Genomic DNA, 18,563 nt, shown 5'->3' with positions numbered 1-18,563 from the left:
CGCATAGTTACAAAAATTTTTTCTTGTGATGAGAACTTTTAAGATCTACTCTCTCAGCAATGTTCGTGACAATGCCTCTCTTGTTCTAAGGTGATTCCCAACTTGTTTCATAGTTTAGGAGGTTGTAGGAATATGATTAATAATAAATTCAGTAAAGTTTCAGGATGCAAAATTAATATACAGAAATCTGTTGTGTTTCTATACACTAACAACAAAGTAGAAAAGAAATTAAGAAAACAATTCCGTTTCTAACTGTATTAAAAAGAATAAAATACCTAGGATTAAATTAAACCAAGGAAGTGAAAGACCCACACTCTGAAACTATAAGACACTGAGGAAAGAAATTAAAGATGATACAAATAAATGGAAAGATAAACCATGCTTATGAATTGGAGGAATTTTATTAAATGTCCATATATCCAAAGTGATCTACAATGCAATCCCTATCAAAATACCAATGGTATTTTTCAACACAAATAGAACCGATCATTCTAAAATTTGTATGGAACAACAACAACAAAAAACCCTGAATAGCTAAAGCAAACATGAGAAAGAAGAACAAAACCAGAGTGTCACAATCCCAGATTTTAAACTATTCTACAAAGCTGTAGTAAAGAAAACAGTGTGGTACTGGCACAAAAACAGACACACAGATCAATGGAACAGAACAGAGAGTCCAGAAATCAACCCATGCTTATATAGCATTTAACCTATGACAAAGGAGGCAAAAATATGCAATAAGGAAAAGAGAGTCTCTTCAATAAATGGTGCTGAGAAAACTGGACAGCTACATGCAAAAGAATGAAACTGGACCACTTTTTTACACCATACACAAACAAAAACTCAAAACGGATTAAAGACCTAAATGGGAGGCCTGAAACCATAGAATTTCTAAATGAAAACATTGGCAGTAAACTCTTGGACATCAGCCTTAGCAATATTTTTTTGGATCTGTCTCCTCATGCAAGAGCAACAAAAGCAAAAAAAACAAAACAAAACAAAACAAAACAAAAAACAATTGAGAGTACGTCAAATTAAAACTTTTTGCATAATGAAGGAAATCATCAACAAAATGGAAAGGTAACCTGCTGAATAAGAGAAGATATTTGCACATGATGTATCTGATAAGAGGTTAATAATCCAAAATATATAAAGTCATGCAACTCACTACTAAAAAGAAAACAACCAATCTGATTAAAAATTGGGTGGAGGACCTGCCTGAAGAGATATTTTGCCACGGAAGACATACACATGGCCAAGAGACACAATGTTCAGCATCACTCGTCAGGGAGCCTCAAATTAAAAATACAGTAAGATATCACCTCACACCAGTCAGAATGACAAGGATCAAAAAGATAAGAAATAACAAATGTTGGTGAGGCTCATAAAGGAAAGGGAACATTTGTGCACTGTTGGTGGGAATGTGAATTGGTGCAGGCACTATGGAAAACAGTATGGCGGCTCCTTAAAAACTTAAAAATAGAAATACCATGTGATCCGGTAAATCCACTTCTAGGTATTTACCTGAAGAAAATGAAAACACTAATTCAAAAAGATGTATGCACCCTTATGTTTATTGCAGCATTATTTACAATAATCAAGGTATGGAAGGGATGTAAGTATCTATCAATAGATGAATGGATAAAGAAAATGTGGTATATATATACAATAAAATATTAGTCATAAAAAATAATGAGATCTTGCCATTTGTGACAACATGAATGGACCTAGAGGGTATTATGCTAAGTGAAATAAGTCAGAGAAAGACAAAAATACCGTATAATTTCATTTATATGTGGAATCTAAAAAACAAAACAAATTAATAAACAAAAAATAAACAGACTCATAAATACAGAGAACTGGTGGTTGCCAGATGGGAGGGAGGGTGAGGGATGGGCAAAATAGGTGAAGGGGATTAAGAGGTATAAACTTCCGGTTATAAAATAAATAAGTCATAGGGATAAAAAGTACAGCATAGGGAAATAGTCAATGGTACTGTAATAATTTCGTAGGGTGACAGATGGTAACTGTACTTAACATGGTGAGCATTTCATAATGTATATAAATGTTGAATCACTATGTTATACACCTGAAACTAATATAGTATTTGTATGTCAACTATAATTTTTAAAAAAGGATTTTAAAAAACTGATGAATATTTCCCTTCATAATATTTATAGCATGTTTATAATGGCTATATAATATTCTAGGAGGAAAGTAAACACTTACCAATTTAGTTAGGTAATTCTAGACATTTAGGTTATTTCCAATTGCTCACTCTTTTAAATCCTTGATGAACATCTTTTTGCCCAGAATGCTTTACATATATTGAATTATTCCCTAGGAGAAGATTCTCCCAAAGTGGAATGACTGGGTCAGTGGAAGTCAAATTCTTATGGCTCTTAATACATACTGACAGATTTCAAAGGATTTTTTATTTTTTTTATTTTATATATTTTATTTTTATTTTTTTTAAAGATTTTATTTATTTATTCGACAGAAATAGAGACAGCCAGCAAGAGAGGGAACACAAGCAGGAGGAGTGGGAGAGGAAGAAGCAGGCTCATAGCGGAGGAGCCTGATGTGGGGCTCGATCCCACAATGCCGGAATCACGCCCTGAGCTGAAGGCAGATGCCTAACCGCTGTGCCACCCAGGCGCCCCTCAAAGGATTTTTTAATTTACTCACCCACCCACAATCCCTCATGAGCAGAACCTTTTCACCATATTCTCATTAGCATTAGGTTTCGTTAATTTCAGAGGTGAAAAGAGTTTAGTTTGAATCATACCAATCACTAGAGAGATAGTTTGGTGAATGAAAGGACCCTGGTCTTTCAGTCCCAGCTTGCCCTGTTCTGTTCCAATTTGAGGATATGTGCTGCTGAAGCGAGCACACCAAGTGATATTGGTCAACAAGTGACCCAACCCTTCCAAAGTCAAGTTTCCTCACTTATAACATGGCGATTATAATATCTAACATGCTATGGGCTAGAGGATGAAATAAGAACGACATGCCAGATGCTTGGTCCCCAGACAGGGGTAGTCTCCCTTCCTCTTCAGCAGTCTGTGAAAATTAATATTTTCTAGATCATGGGTCTTCTTGCACTTTCTCCTCTGTCAGTCATCTGTGCATGTCCTTTGCCCATGTATCTGTTGGGTTTTAGTAGGGTTTTTTGTGTTCTAAGTAAGATCTACACCAAATATGGGGCTTGAACTTATGACCCTGAGATCAAGAGTCACATGCTCTACTGACTACACCAGCCAAGAACCCCAGTTGTTTTTTTTTAAGTAATTTGTATGAGGTTTGGAGCATCAATATATATTAACCTCCTTCCATCAGATCTGCTGTAAATCCATAGTTCTCACTTGCTTTTTAAATATTTTTCTTTATACACAGTTTATATTTTTGTAACAACTCTGTCCCTCTTTTAGCTAAGAATTGAGAGGTCTCTGATAATCACTGCTTACATCAAATAAGGGGTCCCTTCTCTGAGATTTTAGAATTTTATGTAAATATATTTCAATGAATTAGCAGAACCTGTGGATAAATAAGGAAACAGTTTACCAAAATATTCAAGTGCTCTTGGGATCCTTTTGGTCTTTGGACCATCAAGCTTTGTAAGGGACACTTAGGAGGTGTTGCCGATAGTGATCGCCCTATTTGAGGCTGTCCAGTATCTTTGACCACCTTTCCGTATGTGGGGTCTCCTCTATCATGAGTCCTGTGTCTCCAACGTAGACACCAAGACCTTGCTTTTGCAGCCTCTTTTGTCTCTGGGATGCAGGCCTCTGACTTGATGCCATAAATCAGAGGCAGGTGCACAGGACTTGTATTTAGAAGACAAGTGAAAGGAAGCAGCACCAAATGGAGTCCACTCTCTGGCTTTGAGGGGCAGCAGAAGCTGAGGTGTCAGCGTCCTGCTGGGGGTCCTTGGTGGGAGCTGTGGGGGTCTGTGCAGAGCAGCAGTGGCAGCAGGGTTGTCTCTGTTGGAGTGCTCCTGCAGGGTCACGTGGCCATTGTTCCTGTCTGGGGATCTTCTGAGTTCCTGCTGGAGTTCTGTGAGCCACCTGATACTCTTTAAAAAGCCAAATGGAGTAGATGCCCACCTCTGCAACTAAGAACCCCAACTAATACAGGAGATTATTATAGTCAGGATTTAAAGCTCTTCTTCTCTCCAAGAAAACAATAATAATAGCACCTAGCATCCACTGAGTACCTACAATATGCCAGGAAGTGTGCTAGGCCATATATGTTTGGGTGAGTGTATGTGTGTATGTGTACATATACACCCACACATCACTATATATGGCCTACATACATTCAACAATGCTGAAAATTATATATTATTGTCCTCATCTTATTTTTCATTATTTACTTTTTTAAAAGGTTTTATTTATTTATTTGTTTGAGAGGGAGAGGGAGAGGGAGTGAGAGAGCACGTGAGCAGGGGGAGGGGCAGAGGGAGAGGCAGAGAATCTCAAGCAGACTCCACAGCCCAGCATGGAACGTGATGCAGGGCTCAATCCCATGACCCTGAGAGATCATGACCTGAGCTGAAGCCAAGAGTTGGGATACTTAACCGACTGAGCCACCCAGGCGCCCCATCATCTTATTTTTTACATTAATAATTTTTTTTATTTAAATGACTCATCCTTATTAAAAGAAATTCAAGCAACATGGAAAAGCATGAGGAGGTAGGGAAAAGCCACCCACAATCCAGTGACCAGTGTTAACATGTGGAGGATGCCATGGGAGACATCTTTGTCCATGCATGTAGACTAATAAAGGGAGAGAGAGTAGGTGGAGGTAGATAGATGGATGGATAGGATAGTTTTATAAGCATGAGATAATATAGATTCTTTTTTTTTCAAATGGACCAAGACATTTAGTTTTTAATTTGAATTAACAGAAGAAAAATCAACTGAGATAAAAATGATTTCTAAACTTAAAAAAAATAGCTTCTTTACTACAACAGGTACTATTTCCCAAAAGACTCCAAGAGAAAGGAAGAAAGTACAGGCATACCTTGGAGGTATTACAGGTTCAGTTCCAGACCACTGTAATAAAGCAAACATCACAATAAAGTGACCCAAATCGGGGTGCCTGGGTGGTTCAGTTGGTTGGGCTACTGCCTTTGGCTCAGGTCATGATCCTGGAGTCCCCGGATCAAGCCTCACATTGGGCTCTCTGCTCAGCGGGGAGTCTGCTTCTCCCTCTGACCCTCCCCCCTCTCCTGCTCTCTCTCCCTCATTCTCTCTCTCCCAAATAAATAAAATCTTTAAAAAAAAAAAAGTGATTCAAATGGATGTTTTGGTTTCCCAGTGCATATAAAAGTTATGCTTACACTATACTGTATTCTATAAAGTGTGCAACAGCATTATACCTAAAAAATGTACATACCTTAGTTTAAAAATATGGTATGGCTAACAAATGCTAACCATCATCTGAGCTTTTGGCAAGATATAATATTTCTGCTAGCAGAGGGTCTTGCCTTGATGTTGATGGTTGCCGACTGATCAGGGTAGTGGCTGATATACCTCTGGCAGCTATGGCCTTGCAAATGTATTTCTTTTCTTCTTTCTTAAAAGATTTTATTTATTGATTTGAGAGAGAAGAGGGGGGAGAGCACAAAGGGAGTTGAAGAGGGAGAGTGAGAGGAAGAAGCTACTCCCTGCTGAGCAGAGAGCCCAATGTGGGACTCCATCCCAGGACCCTGAGATTATGGCCTGAGCTGAAGGCAGATGCTTAACCGACTAAGCCACCCAGGTGCCTACAAAATGTATTTCTTAAATAATAAGTCTTGAAAATTGAAATTACTCCTTGATCTATGTGCTCAGAATGCATGTTGTGTGAGCAGACAAGAAAATGACATGAATCTCCTTGGAGATCTCTATCAGAGTTCTTGGGTGACCACGTGCATTGACAATGAGCAGTCATGTCTTGAAAGGAATCTTTTTTCTGAGCAGCAGGTCTCAACAGTAGGTTTAAAATATGTACTAAACCACATTGTAAACAGATGTGCTGTCAGCCAGGCTTTGTTGCTCCATTTATAGAGCACAGGGTGAGTAGATTGAGCACAATTCCTAAAGGCCCTAGGATTTTTGGAATGGTCAACGAGCACTGGCTTCAACTTCAAGTCATCAGCTGCATTAGCCCCTAACAAGAGACTCAGCCTGTTCCTTGAAGCTTTGAAAGACTGACTTCTCCTCTCTAGCTATGAAGGTCCTCGATGGCATCTTCTTTCAATAGAAGGCAGTGCTGTCCACACTGAAAATCTATTGTTTAGTGTAGCCACTGTCATGGATTATGTGAGCTAGATCTTCTGGAGAACTTGCTACAGCTTCTCCATCAGCACCTGCTGCTTCCCCTTGCCCTTTCATGTTATGGAGATGACTGTTTTCCTTAAACCTCATGAACCCGCCTCTGCTAGCTTCCAATTTTTCTTCTGCAGCTTCCTCACCTCTCTCAGTCTTCCTAGAATTGAAGAGAGAGGGTGCCTGGGTGGCTCACATGATTAAGTGTCTGCCTGCGGCTCAGGTCATGATCCCAAGGCCCTGGGACTGAGCCCTGCATTGGGCTCCCTGCTCAGTTGGGAGTCTGCTTCTCACTCTCCCTCTGCTGCTCCCCCTGCTTGCTCTCTCTCTCCCTCTCTCCTTTGTATCTCTCTGTCTCAAATGAATAAAAAAAATCTAAAAAAAAAAAAAAAAAAAAAAAAAAAAAGAATTGAAGAGCATTAGGGCCTTGCTCTGGATTACGCTTTGGCTTAGGGAGAGTTGTGTCTGGTTTGATCTTCTATCCTGAGCACTAACACTATCTCCGCATCAGCAGTGAGGCTGTTTCACTGTCTTACCATTCATGTGTTCACTGAAGTAGCGCTTTTCATTTCCTTCAAGAACTCTTCCTTTGTATTCACAACCTAGCTAACTGTTTGGTACAAGAGGCCTCGGTTTTGGCTTGTCTTAGCTTTTGACATGCTTTCCTCATGAAGCTTAATCATTTCTAGCTTTTTCATTTAAAGAGAGAAACATATAACTCTTCCTTTCACTTGAACATTTAGAGGCCATTATGGTGTTATAAGTTGGCCCAGTTTCAGTACTGTTGTATCTCAGGGAACAGAGAGGCCCGAGGAGAGGGAGAGAGACGGGGGGATGGTTGATTAGCAGCAGTTAGAACATTTATCACATTTATCAGTGAGGTTGACTGTCTTATATGGGCCCTGTTCACAGTGTCTCAAACAATTACAACAGTAACATCAAAGATCACTGATCACAGATCACCATAACCAATATAATAATGAAAAAGTTAAAATAATGTGAAAATTGGGGCACCTGGGTGGCTCAGTCTGTTCAGTGTCTGCCTTTAGCTTGGGTCATGGTCCCAGAGTTCTGGGGTTGAGCCCCACATGGGGCTCCCTGCTTGGTGGGGAGTCTGCTGCTCCCTCTGTCCCTCCTCCACTCCTCCGCCCCCGGCTTGTTCTCTCTCTCCTTCAAATAAATAAAAATAAAATCTTTAAAACATTACAAAAATTACCAAAATGTGACAGAGACACGAAGTGAGCAAATGCTATTGGGAAAATGGTGCCTATAGACTTGCTCGATACAGGACTGTCACAAACCTTCAGTTTGTAAAAAACACAATATCTGCAGGGCACCTGGGTGGCTTAGTCATTTGAGCTTCCAACTCTTGATTTTGGCTCAGGTCCTGATCTGGGCGGGGGTGGTGGTGGTGAGATCAAGTCCCATGTCAGGCTCAGTGCAGGGGCGAGAAGCCTGCTTAAGATTCTCTTTCTCCCTCTGCCCCTCCCTTTCTCCCCCGCTCCCTGCTTGTGTGCGCACGCGCTCTCTCTCTCAACAAACAAAAATGCAGTATCTGAAATGTACAATAAAGCAAAGTGCAGTAAAATGAGGTATGCCTGTATTGTGAAAACCCATAAGATAAAGTATTTTTTAAAACTTACTATTTAACTTCAAGTAGTGTGGATTGATCTACCTGCTACAAAAACTAAGGGAAAGAACATCCCATTCTCCGACATTCCTGTTTTGGTTACTTATATTATATTTACTTTGTCAGGGTTTTGTAACATTTCTATTCTATTCCTAAATTTTAATTCTTTTTTTTCAGTTTTAGTTCTAAGCTAAACAGTTTCAATATTTACCCTCGTGGCTTCTCCATTCCTATATTCAGCATTTTGATTTTTGTCTTGGCTGGCAGGACTTCACCACCATGGAGTAATTTTTCTTGGATGCTTGGTTCCCTAAAATCTTTTCTTTTAGACGATCTCTACCTATTGCTTTCATGATGAAATGAATAACTTTGTAGATATTACTTCATTGCCCTCAAGCTTTGCATGTTGCTGTGAAGTCTGAGACCAGCTTGACTCTGTCCTTTTGAAGGGGACTTCCTTTTCATACTTGACACTAACCTAGTTTTAAAAATGGGAAAAAACCAATGACAGCTACGATGTGAGGGATGCCATACTTTGTCAAGGCCCTATCCCAGTGAGTAGCTCATCGGAGCCCAGAAGTTGTATCCAGATCTGTCTCTGAAGCCGGCGCTCTTCTAAGCACTGAACACTTTGCTTTGGTCTTGCACAACTACCAGGGGCAATAGGAAACTTTGGGAAAAGTAACTCAGCCTCATAAGGCCTCAATTTCCTCTTTCATAAAATGGCCCAGCTGGACCATGTCAGGGGTTCTCAGATTCAAAGGTGTTAAAAAAAAAAAAAAAAAACACAACTAGTGATATGTCCCAAACTAGTGATGTGAGCACACACACAGGAAGGAAGGAAGGAAGGAAGGAAGGAAGGAAGGAAGGAAGGACGGACTACCATCTGCTATCACCATCATTTCATAAAATAAAGGACATTTTTATAACTAAAAAAAGTACAAAAGACAGTGTCTCTTAAAGATATTGCATTTAAATTGAGTAAATTTAGCTTTTTGAAAAACTGAGCACTTATTTCATGCTTAAGTCAGCCCAGCCCTGACTTCTTCCTGGCCCAGCCCCTCTCCAAGGGAAGGTTTTGTAAACCACAGGCCCAGATGACCTCATTGCAACGCTCTGTAGGTTGCACATTCTGGGATTCTGTGAGCAAAGGTGCACCTGTTCTTGTTTTCCCAGGTTATGATGACTATATCCTATTCCCTGGTCTTTAGAAAGGAATCAATCTCAATGCGAAATGTGAAACAACCAATAAGGAAGTAAGGAAGAAGATATTCTATGGTTGGGGTGATGGTGCGGAGAGATAAGAAAGACAGACCTTGCTCCTCAATTTCCCTAGTCATCACTGGGCTAAATATAGATCACATTCCCCATGGAGTATAACATTATAGTGTATTGCTCAAAATAACTTTCATCTTATTGATATCATAGTGATAATGCCTTACAATGGGACTTGGCAACTGTGAAGTAAGTGGGAGGGAAAGACAGAGGAACTAATACTCTAGTTTTACATAAACAAGATATCCGTCTCAAGCATGCCTACCAGGGAGCCTGTAACACACATCTATTCAATGTTGGCTTCATCCCAGGCTAGAGCTAAATGATGCATCCTATTGTTTAGATACACTCTAGAGATATCCTATCATTTAATCTCTCCACATACCTCTGAATTAGGATCTCATTACTTCTATTTTATAGGGGAGGAAACTAATGATCAGAATAGTAAAGAAATTCATCAAGATCTCACAGCTAGGGGTGCCTGGGTGGTTCAGTTGGTTGGGCGTCTGCCTTCAGCTCAGGTCATGATCCCAGGGTCCTGGGATCGAGCCCCGCATCAGGCTCCCTGCTCAGCGGAGAGTCTGCTTCTCCCTCTCCCATTCCCCCTGCTTGTGTTCCCTCTCTGTCTGTCAAATAAAATCTTTTAAAAAAATAATAAACAAGAAAAAAACAACCAAACAAACCTAAAATCACTTAGTTGAAGAATTTCAATTGAGATAATCATAAATGTTCCATGGCATTGAACTAGGAACCAAGCAATTCATAGAAGCTACAGTTAAACTACTGTTCATTTCAGAGCACTGCACTCGTCAGGATGGACCAAGTAATGTTGCAGCAGGCAAGTCCTCAATCTCAGCACCTTAACAAAGCAACAGGACATTTCCAAGCCCAGAGAGCCAGGGTCCCAGGCCAACAGTAGTGGCTCAGTCTTCACATGTATTTCCATGATTGTGGAGACAAGAGAAGTGAACCTCACACACCGGCTCTTAAAGTGTCATCCTGGAAGGGATACATTCACTTCCATTCACACTTCTTTGGCCAAAGCAAGTCCCGTATCCATATTTCACAAGAGGTGGGGAAGTGCATTCTACTTTGTGCCTGGAAGGAGAGCTGAACATTTTTTTAGTGAACCACAGAAATCCTCCTCCACACCTTTAGGTAACAAATCATCTGTTTTTTGTCTCCACAGTTTTGTCTTTTCCAGAATGTAATGTAGATGGAATTACACAGCATGAAGGCTTTTATGTCTGACTCCTTTCACTTAGCACATGGTTCTGAGACTCATGCATAGGGCTGCCTTCTGCGGTGGTTTGCTCCTTTTCTTTGCTGAGTACTAGTTCATTGTTCCCCAGCTCATCAGGTGAAGGGCTTCCTAGGGCATCACTGAAGTGTTTCATCTACAAATGCCTCTTGAGCTTTGCTACAAGAAATCTTTGCTGAGGGTTCCTGTTCAGTTACGCATCACAGCTGTGCACAAGCCTGCTATCAGGGAGTCACCAGCCTGCAACTCTTAGAGTGACTAAGTCCCTACCTAGGACCTTCGACTTCAATGTATTTCTTCTGTTGCAATGGTTCGTCTTCTCACTTACTCATTCTGTTTTAGCAAAAGCGTGTTAGGTGCCAGGCACTGAATATCTAATGTTCAACAGGACAGTCTTAATTCCCCCCTTACAGGTTTACAATTTTGTGCTCATTAATCCCTTTGCAACATGGGGAGCAGGAGAAGGGGAGGGAAGGGGAAATGATAGGAACACTTTGACAGCAAGTCCAAGGTCTTTGGGACCAGTTACTAGTGAATTAGCATTGAGATAACATATTAATTTTGCAATTGTCTTTCTTTTGGTGACAGGAGTACCCTAATGAATAGAACTGATGTGTTCTCTCTGTGTGGCATTTCTTTGTAGTCTAGAGTGTTCTCACATGATTCTCCCTTTTAATCCTCAGAACACATAACAACTCCACAAGGCAGTGATTATTATCCCTGCTTCAGGCATCAGGACTCTGAGGCTCAGAGAGCTGAGCAGCCACTTTGGCCTGACATCATGATCTGGGAAAAACAGCCATGAAATTTAGAGAATGTCTTGTACTAGTGGTCAGAGCCCAGGTCTTCCAGTGGTGCTGTAAGTTTTTATGAGGTCAATAAAAATCAATAAATATCTTTATTCTTGGCATCTCTCTTTAAAGATTTTATTTATTTATTTTAGAGAGAGAGTGTGTGAGTAGGGGAAGGGGCAGAGGGGGAAAGGGAGAGAATCTCAAGCAGACTCCATGTTGAGTGTGAGCCCAACACAGAACTCAGTCTTGCAACCCTGAGATCATGACCTGAGTCAAAATCAAGAGTCGAATGCTTGATTGACTGAGCCACTCAGGTGCTCCTGGCATCTCTCTTCTATCTTTTTGAAGTTCACGCTTGCTGCATCAGATGGTTGCATGATGCCACAACCCTGTTCTGGGTATTCAGAGCTGTCTTGGCCATCCAGATCCAATACAGAAGGACTCTGGTCGATGCCCCTTATCTTTTGTCACTTCCCAAGCAACTGGAACAACTCAGTGTGTATTGAAGTCCTTTAAGTCCAAGGGTCTAAAAATATTTTTTAGATCTTTAGTTACTGGTGAATCAAATCCAGTCAGATGCACAAGTAGGACAAGCACTCCGGCCAGCTTGTCAGTGGACAGCTGTAGACCCACTTCTAGGTCCCGAACAGATGCCAGGGGTGAGTGGGTCTAGAAATACTGTGATGTCTGGCTCAGATAGGTAGGAAAAAGAGAGGGGTCAGTCCTGGGGTCCTGTTGAGATCTCCACTGGGATGGCTAGGAAAGCTGGGTTGGGGGGAGCTGGGTCAGGAGAGGAGAGTGCTGCTGGTCTTCTCTATTCCGAGCTGTCTGATGGACTGCAACCCTATCTAATGTGCCCAAAGTTCACCTTCAGGCGCCAAGCTGACATGATTAGCCTCTCCTAGTGACCAAGGTTTCCGTCATAAAGCATCTGAGAGGCTCACCCATTGCTGCCGGGAAAGGCACTAAAGGAAGCAAATAATTAATGAACGTCCCTCTAGCCAGGCAGCCACATTCACTGGCCAGCGTGAGTGTAAGGTTCATGTCTTAAAGTTGCATGGATTCTCCCTGCCATGGAGCACAGATATGCTTCCTGCCCCTTCAGGATGAAATGTTGAGCCTCTGAACTTGTTATCTATGCTCTCCAATCCACAGAAAGGAAAGTAAACAAAAGCAGGTGTTACACTGGAGTTAGGCTTTTTTTTATCATTTAGGTCAGTGTGTCCGCCCACCCATCCATCATCAAAAGTGTATTTCCTCACTGTGCTGGGCACTGAGGATCCAGAAATGACTTAGTTCCTATGTTTGCCATGCAAGACTTCCCTGGACAGTTCCATTGTTAACTCATGAAAGGTAACTCGCTGCACCCTGTTTGCTTGTTATTACGAGAAAAACACACAATGAAAATGATATTCATTTTATTGCATCATTTACTGACTAGAACGCCAGACTTAAAGTAGATATAAGTATAAAAATAACCAAATTCTTACAAATAATACTTTGCTGCTACAGTACTGAATAATTAGTGGAGGTGGCAATTATAATACAACTTTAAATAACATTCTCATAATGGTTTTAACACAATCAACCACGGGCTAAGGTTTAAAGGTTTGCAAAAAGAAATTCGGGACAATGTGAAAACTCGAGAAGTTCATATTCCAGCTACATGCTTCATTTAACCATAAATCCAGCAACACAAACATTAACAAAACTCACAGCAACCCATGATGAAAGACTTTCTTTTTTTAAAGAAACAGGCCAAGGTAATACAGAAATCTGGGTTAGTTTCCCAGATAGACTGGTTCCATCCCACCCCTGTCCCATCCTACCTAGACAAGAACTCCGCACCTGCATTGCATGTCCAAAAGAAAGAAAGAAAGAAAGAAAAGATAAAACCAGAATCTAGTAGGCAAATCCCTTGAAATGCCCTCTTAAAAAATGTGGAGGGGACAAAGCTGGTGTAAAATCTCTCTTTGTAGCCCTAAATTGTCCCCTTGGACAATTTTTGTAAGCAGCTGACACCAAACAGGATCGATTATAACGCTATTGCAAAGATACTTTAGCATAACAAATTAACTGGCATTTAATACTTTAATATTTCTAGTATTTTAACTAGTCTCCTTCTCTGGGGATTTCAGAAAGAAAAAAAAAACAACCAACACATACTCAAAAGATAACTCTATAAAAGCATATCTGTTTCCAAAAAAAGCACACGAGAACCTCAGAATGATGCTTTGTCAAGAAGGAGAAAATGACGTGTCCCTTCTAATCCCCACAAAAGCCTTCGCATAGAAGAAAATATCTCCGATATTAAGGGCAGTTTTAAAGAAGACAGAAAATACTGAAACACTGAACTTTGCATTCTTCCTGTCTCCAAAGAAGTCTTCTAATTTTGAAATCAGGGTAAGTATCTTAGAATGATGGGTCAGAACCCGACCTTGGGGCATGCTAGGCTAAACTAAGTCAGAAGCAACTAGAACGCCCAGCTTTAGCTTCTTCAGGCAAAGTTCCCAGGGTTACCGGGCACTTGGGCACTTGGCCAATGGGCAAGATGGCTTCATGGAGACCCCACAAAGCCACATGTGAGGGACGACCCTAATGTGCCTGCTCTGGGAACTTCCACATCTGAATAAATACCATCCTTCAAAAACATTTTCTTGGGCAGCCATCCAGCCTGTATTGCAAAGATGCTGCCCTTCTGTTTGGGCCAACTTTAAGAATTACCTCTTCGAGAACTTAATAGTCACCATCTTTGTTTATCATTTCAAATGCTAGCAGCCAGCTTGATTACACTACCCATTCAACAAATTTGGCTCTCAATGACTTAGCTGCTTCTGAAAATAAATTTTCGTCAAAGGAGGAAGATTTGTCAGCATTTAAGACATTCAACTGAATATGTTCACGACTCTGATCACATTCACAAAAATATGCTCCCAATACGTGGGCGCCACAGCCTTTCTGCGGGAACAAGGCAAAGCAGCCCTCAGATGGGCATCTAAGTCTGGCTGCGTTTGTCAAAAACCCGAGTCATCACCTCACCCTTCCTACACCCAAAGCCACGTACTAGTACACTTCTCGCTAAACACAAGCCAGCCACTCTTTTCTTAACGATGACTTCACGTGTCCAAGAAACAGATGCAATTTTATGCATGAACCCAAAAGGACTTTTTCAAAAAGGATTCGACATTTTTTTTTTTTTGCATTTCATGTCATTAGTTCAGTTAATGCTTAATATTAAGTTTCTTAAAAAAAACAAGTATGTTGTAAGCCCACTCTCTCCTGCCCTCTTTGACATTTAAGGTCCATTTGGATGGTGAGGCAGTCACCAGGAAGGCAAGGCAGGGAGAAGGGTTTGAATCCTGGCTCTCTAAGGCAAGATATTCATCCTCTGGAAGTTCACGCGTGCAAGAAACGGACACTCTCATGCACACTTTACCAGGGTGTGGTGAGGCCTAGGGCCCTGCACAGAGCCTGGTCATGGTGGGAACCCCAGAGATTCTGGTCCCAACAGGTAGACTTCATCAATTCTCTCCAGGGCCCTGGGCTGGCTCGTGGGGCTGAGAGGAAAAAACAGGAGAAAGAAGACCCCTTGGAGCTTACTGAAGAAAACCCACAGTTGCTGGGAGGCTGTGAGGTGACCCCCATCCTGTTCTGAGTCACGGTGCGCTGCCAACGCTTGCTACAGGACACAGCGCTTCTGTTCGGCCCCGCGCAGCCCTCCAGAAGCTGAAGGCCCTCAGGAGCAGTGAAGCGCCCCTTTTCCCTTCCTCCTTCCCCTAGCTGCGGGGCCCCAACGAGCAGGACCGTGGCATCTCTGCGGGCGTGAATCACACATTCCAGGTGCCCGAGCTGGGAGCTTCTGCTTCCCAGGGGCGCACCCAGGCCTGTCCCTCCAGTCCGGAGGCTGCTGCTGTCCTACTGGTTGTTTGCGCTCGGCCCAGGCAGGGCCCTTTGGGAGGTATTCACCCCAGGCAGACGTGCGGCCTTGGAGCTGGGTAACGGTCCTGCCGTTTTCATGCCTTCTTAGACCCTCATGCTCTTGAGATATCTGTTCCCCAACCCCACGGCCTCCTAGAAATGAGATATATTTGAACCTAATATCGTCGGGGGCCTCCTTTTTTCACAGTAAAAGAAAAACAACATTCTTAATCCACTTCACATGCACAAAACCTACTCACAGGAAAGCATTCTTGGAACTCACAGAACACTCTTTTCTAGACCTTGGGATTCTTCCTAAGAATCCTTTTGAGACAACACACTTCACTCCGTGTAGCTTATAGCTTCTGGTCCTGACACAGGAGATGATCTGTCTGACGCCCTTAGCTGAGTATGCCTGGGAATACCCCCCTCCCCCCGCGGCTCTGGGTTCCCGGATGAGCCAGGATGCGCATCAGCAGCCAGGCAGCTAGGCCGCCTCCCGAGGGAGCCGAGCCTGCTGGCTAGGGTGAGCCGAGGCCAGGAGCTCGGAGCTCTCCAGTGAGATGCGAGACCAGGAGGCACAAAGGCCCTTCGCGTCCCCAGAGAGAGGCAAGACCCCAAGATTTCAGAAAGGTGGTGCTCTGAGATTTGAAGTTGGCACCCACTGACAAACACAGAATTTGTGTCTCAGGAGAGGAGTCCCGTGGAATCACTAGAAAGCATCACACCTGACTCGTGTTCCCGCTGCAGCAGGTGATGCTGGCTCGTGGAGACCAGGGCACACAGGAGCTGACGCTGAAAACTCGAGGACGAGGATTACAGAACAGTACGGACGAGAAGCACTCTGAAGAGATAAGAGGATGCGGAAGAAACCACCATGCCCAGGACAGAACTGTCCCCAAAGGCTAGACCGCTTCGAAATGTGGGTGCCCCTGAGCTCCGAGCTTCAGGGTGGGGACAGGTCTCTACCGCTGTGTCCTCTTTACTTCATCCCAAACCAGGATGTGTCAAAAGCACACGCGGGAGTAATCGCACTTCCACAAGTAGCAGGTAAGGACACCGCGCCCTGGGGGTGCCCGCCACCCCCCTCTCAGGACCCATGTCACAGGCATAATAAATAAGACATGTGGCCTTTCCTTGCCCAAGGCAAACTCTCAACTCAACTGGCTGGAAGTCTTTAGTTCTCCAATGCTGACTTGTAATGTTTCGGGAGGGAACTCGGCAGTAGTATAAAGGCCACATTACTGCGTGAGAGAAAATAAGTGATTTCTTCCGTGACTAAACGGCTTTGGGCCGCTGCTTGAAAGCGGACACCGAGTTTGTGGACAAGGTCCGGGACAGGGCCACAGAAGCCGCCCCGGGAGGGAAGCCGACTCACGGACCTGTGGCTCCAGCCCAGCTCCCGGGTCTTCTCAGGAACCCGCATCTTCCCGAAGCATGGCGGCTTCCGGAAGTGGCACGGCGTGCCCCGTCAGCCCCGTCCTCTGGCCACATCCAGGGGCCTCTCCTTCAGCGGCGGGTGCCCGCTCAGGCCCAACGGGCCTTCAGCTTCCCATCCCTACGGCACACACCTGGCAGCTCCGGCCTCCGAGGCGGAGGCCCGGGTCCCCGGGCGGCGGCGGGCGATGCCCTCAGGGAGGAGAAGCGCCCCGCCGCCTGCGGCTCTGCGACCCTCGGCCGCCTCCCCTGCAGCGCCCTGCGCCCCGCGCCGCCTGCCCCGCCTCACCACGGGCCGCGGGAGGCCTCCAATTAAAAGCAAAGGCAACTTGTTTGGCCCTGATACAGACTTATTGAAAAAGTGAGAATTAACTGCAGAGGGAAAAAATAATCTTAAATAAATGTCACCTTGACTGAAAAATGGAGTGTGTGCTATGCCTCGCACATTTCAATTCCTCATTTTGAGGGTTGGCTTGGAAACTGCAGAAGACCTAGAACCTGCAAAAATACTGTATGCTCACCTGCAGCATCTCCAAACCTTAGTGGTATGTTCATCATCATCACCTGTTGTTTAGCACGTAGATACCGGGCAGGAAAACAATGAAAGAGCCTGTATTTTGCGGTAAATTAATCACCAGATCGAGGACCATGGGAGCATCTGAGGAAAAGAGGCCTTCTTTTTAGAACAGTCTTGGAAAAAATCCAAAAGGAGACCTCCCTACCCAATTTACTAAAGTGCAAACTAAGGAAAGACTGGGTCCTGGCGAAGGTGCCTGACAACGTGCCCTAAAAGTTAGCCCTTGGCTGGTGGCCGGTGGCCGGTGGTGGCTGCAGCACTCAGACTCCCGGTACTGGCCCACGTTCATGTTCACAGTAAGGGCGAAGGTGCTCAAGGAGCAGCCCTCGGTTCCACGTCCCGGATCCGTCTGTCCCCTTCCCCGGCGGTCACGCCCCTCACGCCTGTCCTGCTTCCTGCTTGCCACTCGAGTGTGGCTCCGCGAGTCCTGGGAGAGCTAGGGAGCATGCTCCCCCCCATGCAGTCCTCTGCACGGCTGAGGGCCCGCAGCTTGCTCAGCCTGCTGGGCCCTTCCTCTCTCTTCTGCACTTAGAAATAGTCTCTTCTCCTGCTCTCATCACTGATGAAAGATGGGTTATACTGTCCAGGGAAAATGCACGAGTGCCGTGAGCCTGGCAGTCCAGTGTAGGCCGGGTAGAGTCCATTGCGTTCAAGTTCAGGATTCCTTGCACTTGTGGGCTGGTGGCCAGAGAGAAGAGAAGAGAAGTCCATTTATTATTCATGGATTTAAATTTAATGCTTTTTTTCTTTGAAAAAGAAAGAAAGAAAGAAAGAAAGAAAGCAAGCTACGTTTTAATACACCTAAGACGAGGGAGCTAAGCGTAGCAGACCTAGCTGTCAGGACCTCCCAGGCCCTCTCTTCGTGGAGCCTGGGGTACCTTTGCCCATATTTTCAAAGGAGATTTAAAAATATGATCCAAGGCAACCCAGCAATTTTAGACCAACATAGGAAAAGACCTGGGCTAATTATCCAGATTAATTATTATCTGATTATTATTCTGACTGTAAAAAAAAGTGTCTTTCTCTGTGAAACACAACAGCTTTAAATCCTCTCTGGCATTTAGCAGAACACCAATGTCTCTGCCACAAATGGAGAGCTGACTTTGCAAGGTCATAGGACCCCCTGTCAAAGGTGGAGTTAGGACCCCAGAGCAGGAGGCCAACAGCGATTGGCAGCCGTCTCTGACCAGATCCCAGCCTAGCGCCTCATGACTACCTAGCTGACGTGCGAAAGCAGCTCGCGGGGAAAGGACACGGCTACTTTGAGGAGGCCCTCAATGAGGCCCTCCAGGAGAAAACGCTTGCCCGGCAGAAATAAAACACTGGAGACAGCATATAATGAACGTGGATCCTAGGA

The 18,563-nt window shown here is 43.8% G+C and overlaps 1 protein-coding gene across 2 annotated transcripts in view; it reads right to left on the bottom strand.

Annotated features, from left to right (window-relative positions):
- Positions 1 to 12,675: 12,675 nt before the first annotated feature.
- Positions 12,676 to 18,563, bottom strand: part of HEG1 (heart development protein with EGF like domains 1) — an 85,777-nt gene continuing 79,889 nt past the window's right edge. For both annotated transcript variants that reach the window (XM_048214815.2, XM_048214816.2), the window contains exon 18: positions 12,676 to 17,884. In XM_048214815.2, coding sequence (XP_048070772.2) covers positions 17,735 to 17,884 — 150 coding nt within the window. In that variant the 3' untranslated portion in view covers positions 12,676 to 17,734. The remainder of the gene's footprint in view (positions 17,885 to 18,563) is intronic.

This window comes from Ursus arctos, unplaced genomic scaffold, assembly GCF_023065955.2.
Source record: "Ursus arctos isolate Adak ecotype North America unplaced genomic scaffold, UrsArc2.0 scaffold_4, whole genome shotgun sequence".
NCBI lineage: Eukaryota > Metazoa > Chordata > Mammalia > Carnivora > Ursidae > Ursus > Ursus arctos.
The sequence above is the reverse complement of the archived record's forward strand: the minus strand, read 5'-3'. Positions and strand labels throughout refer to the sequence as shown.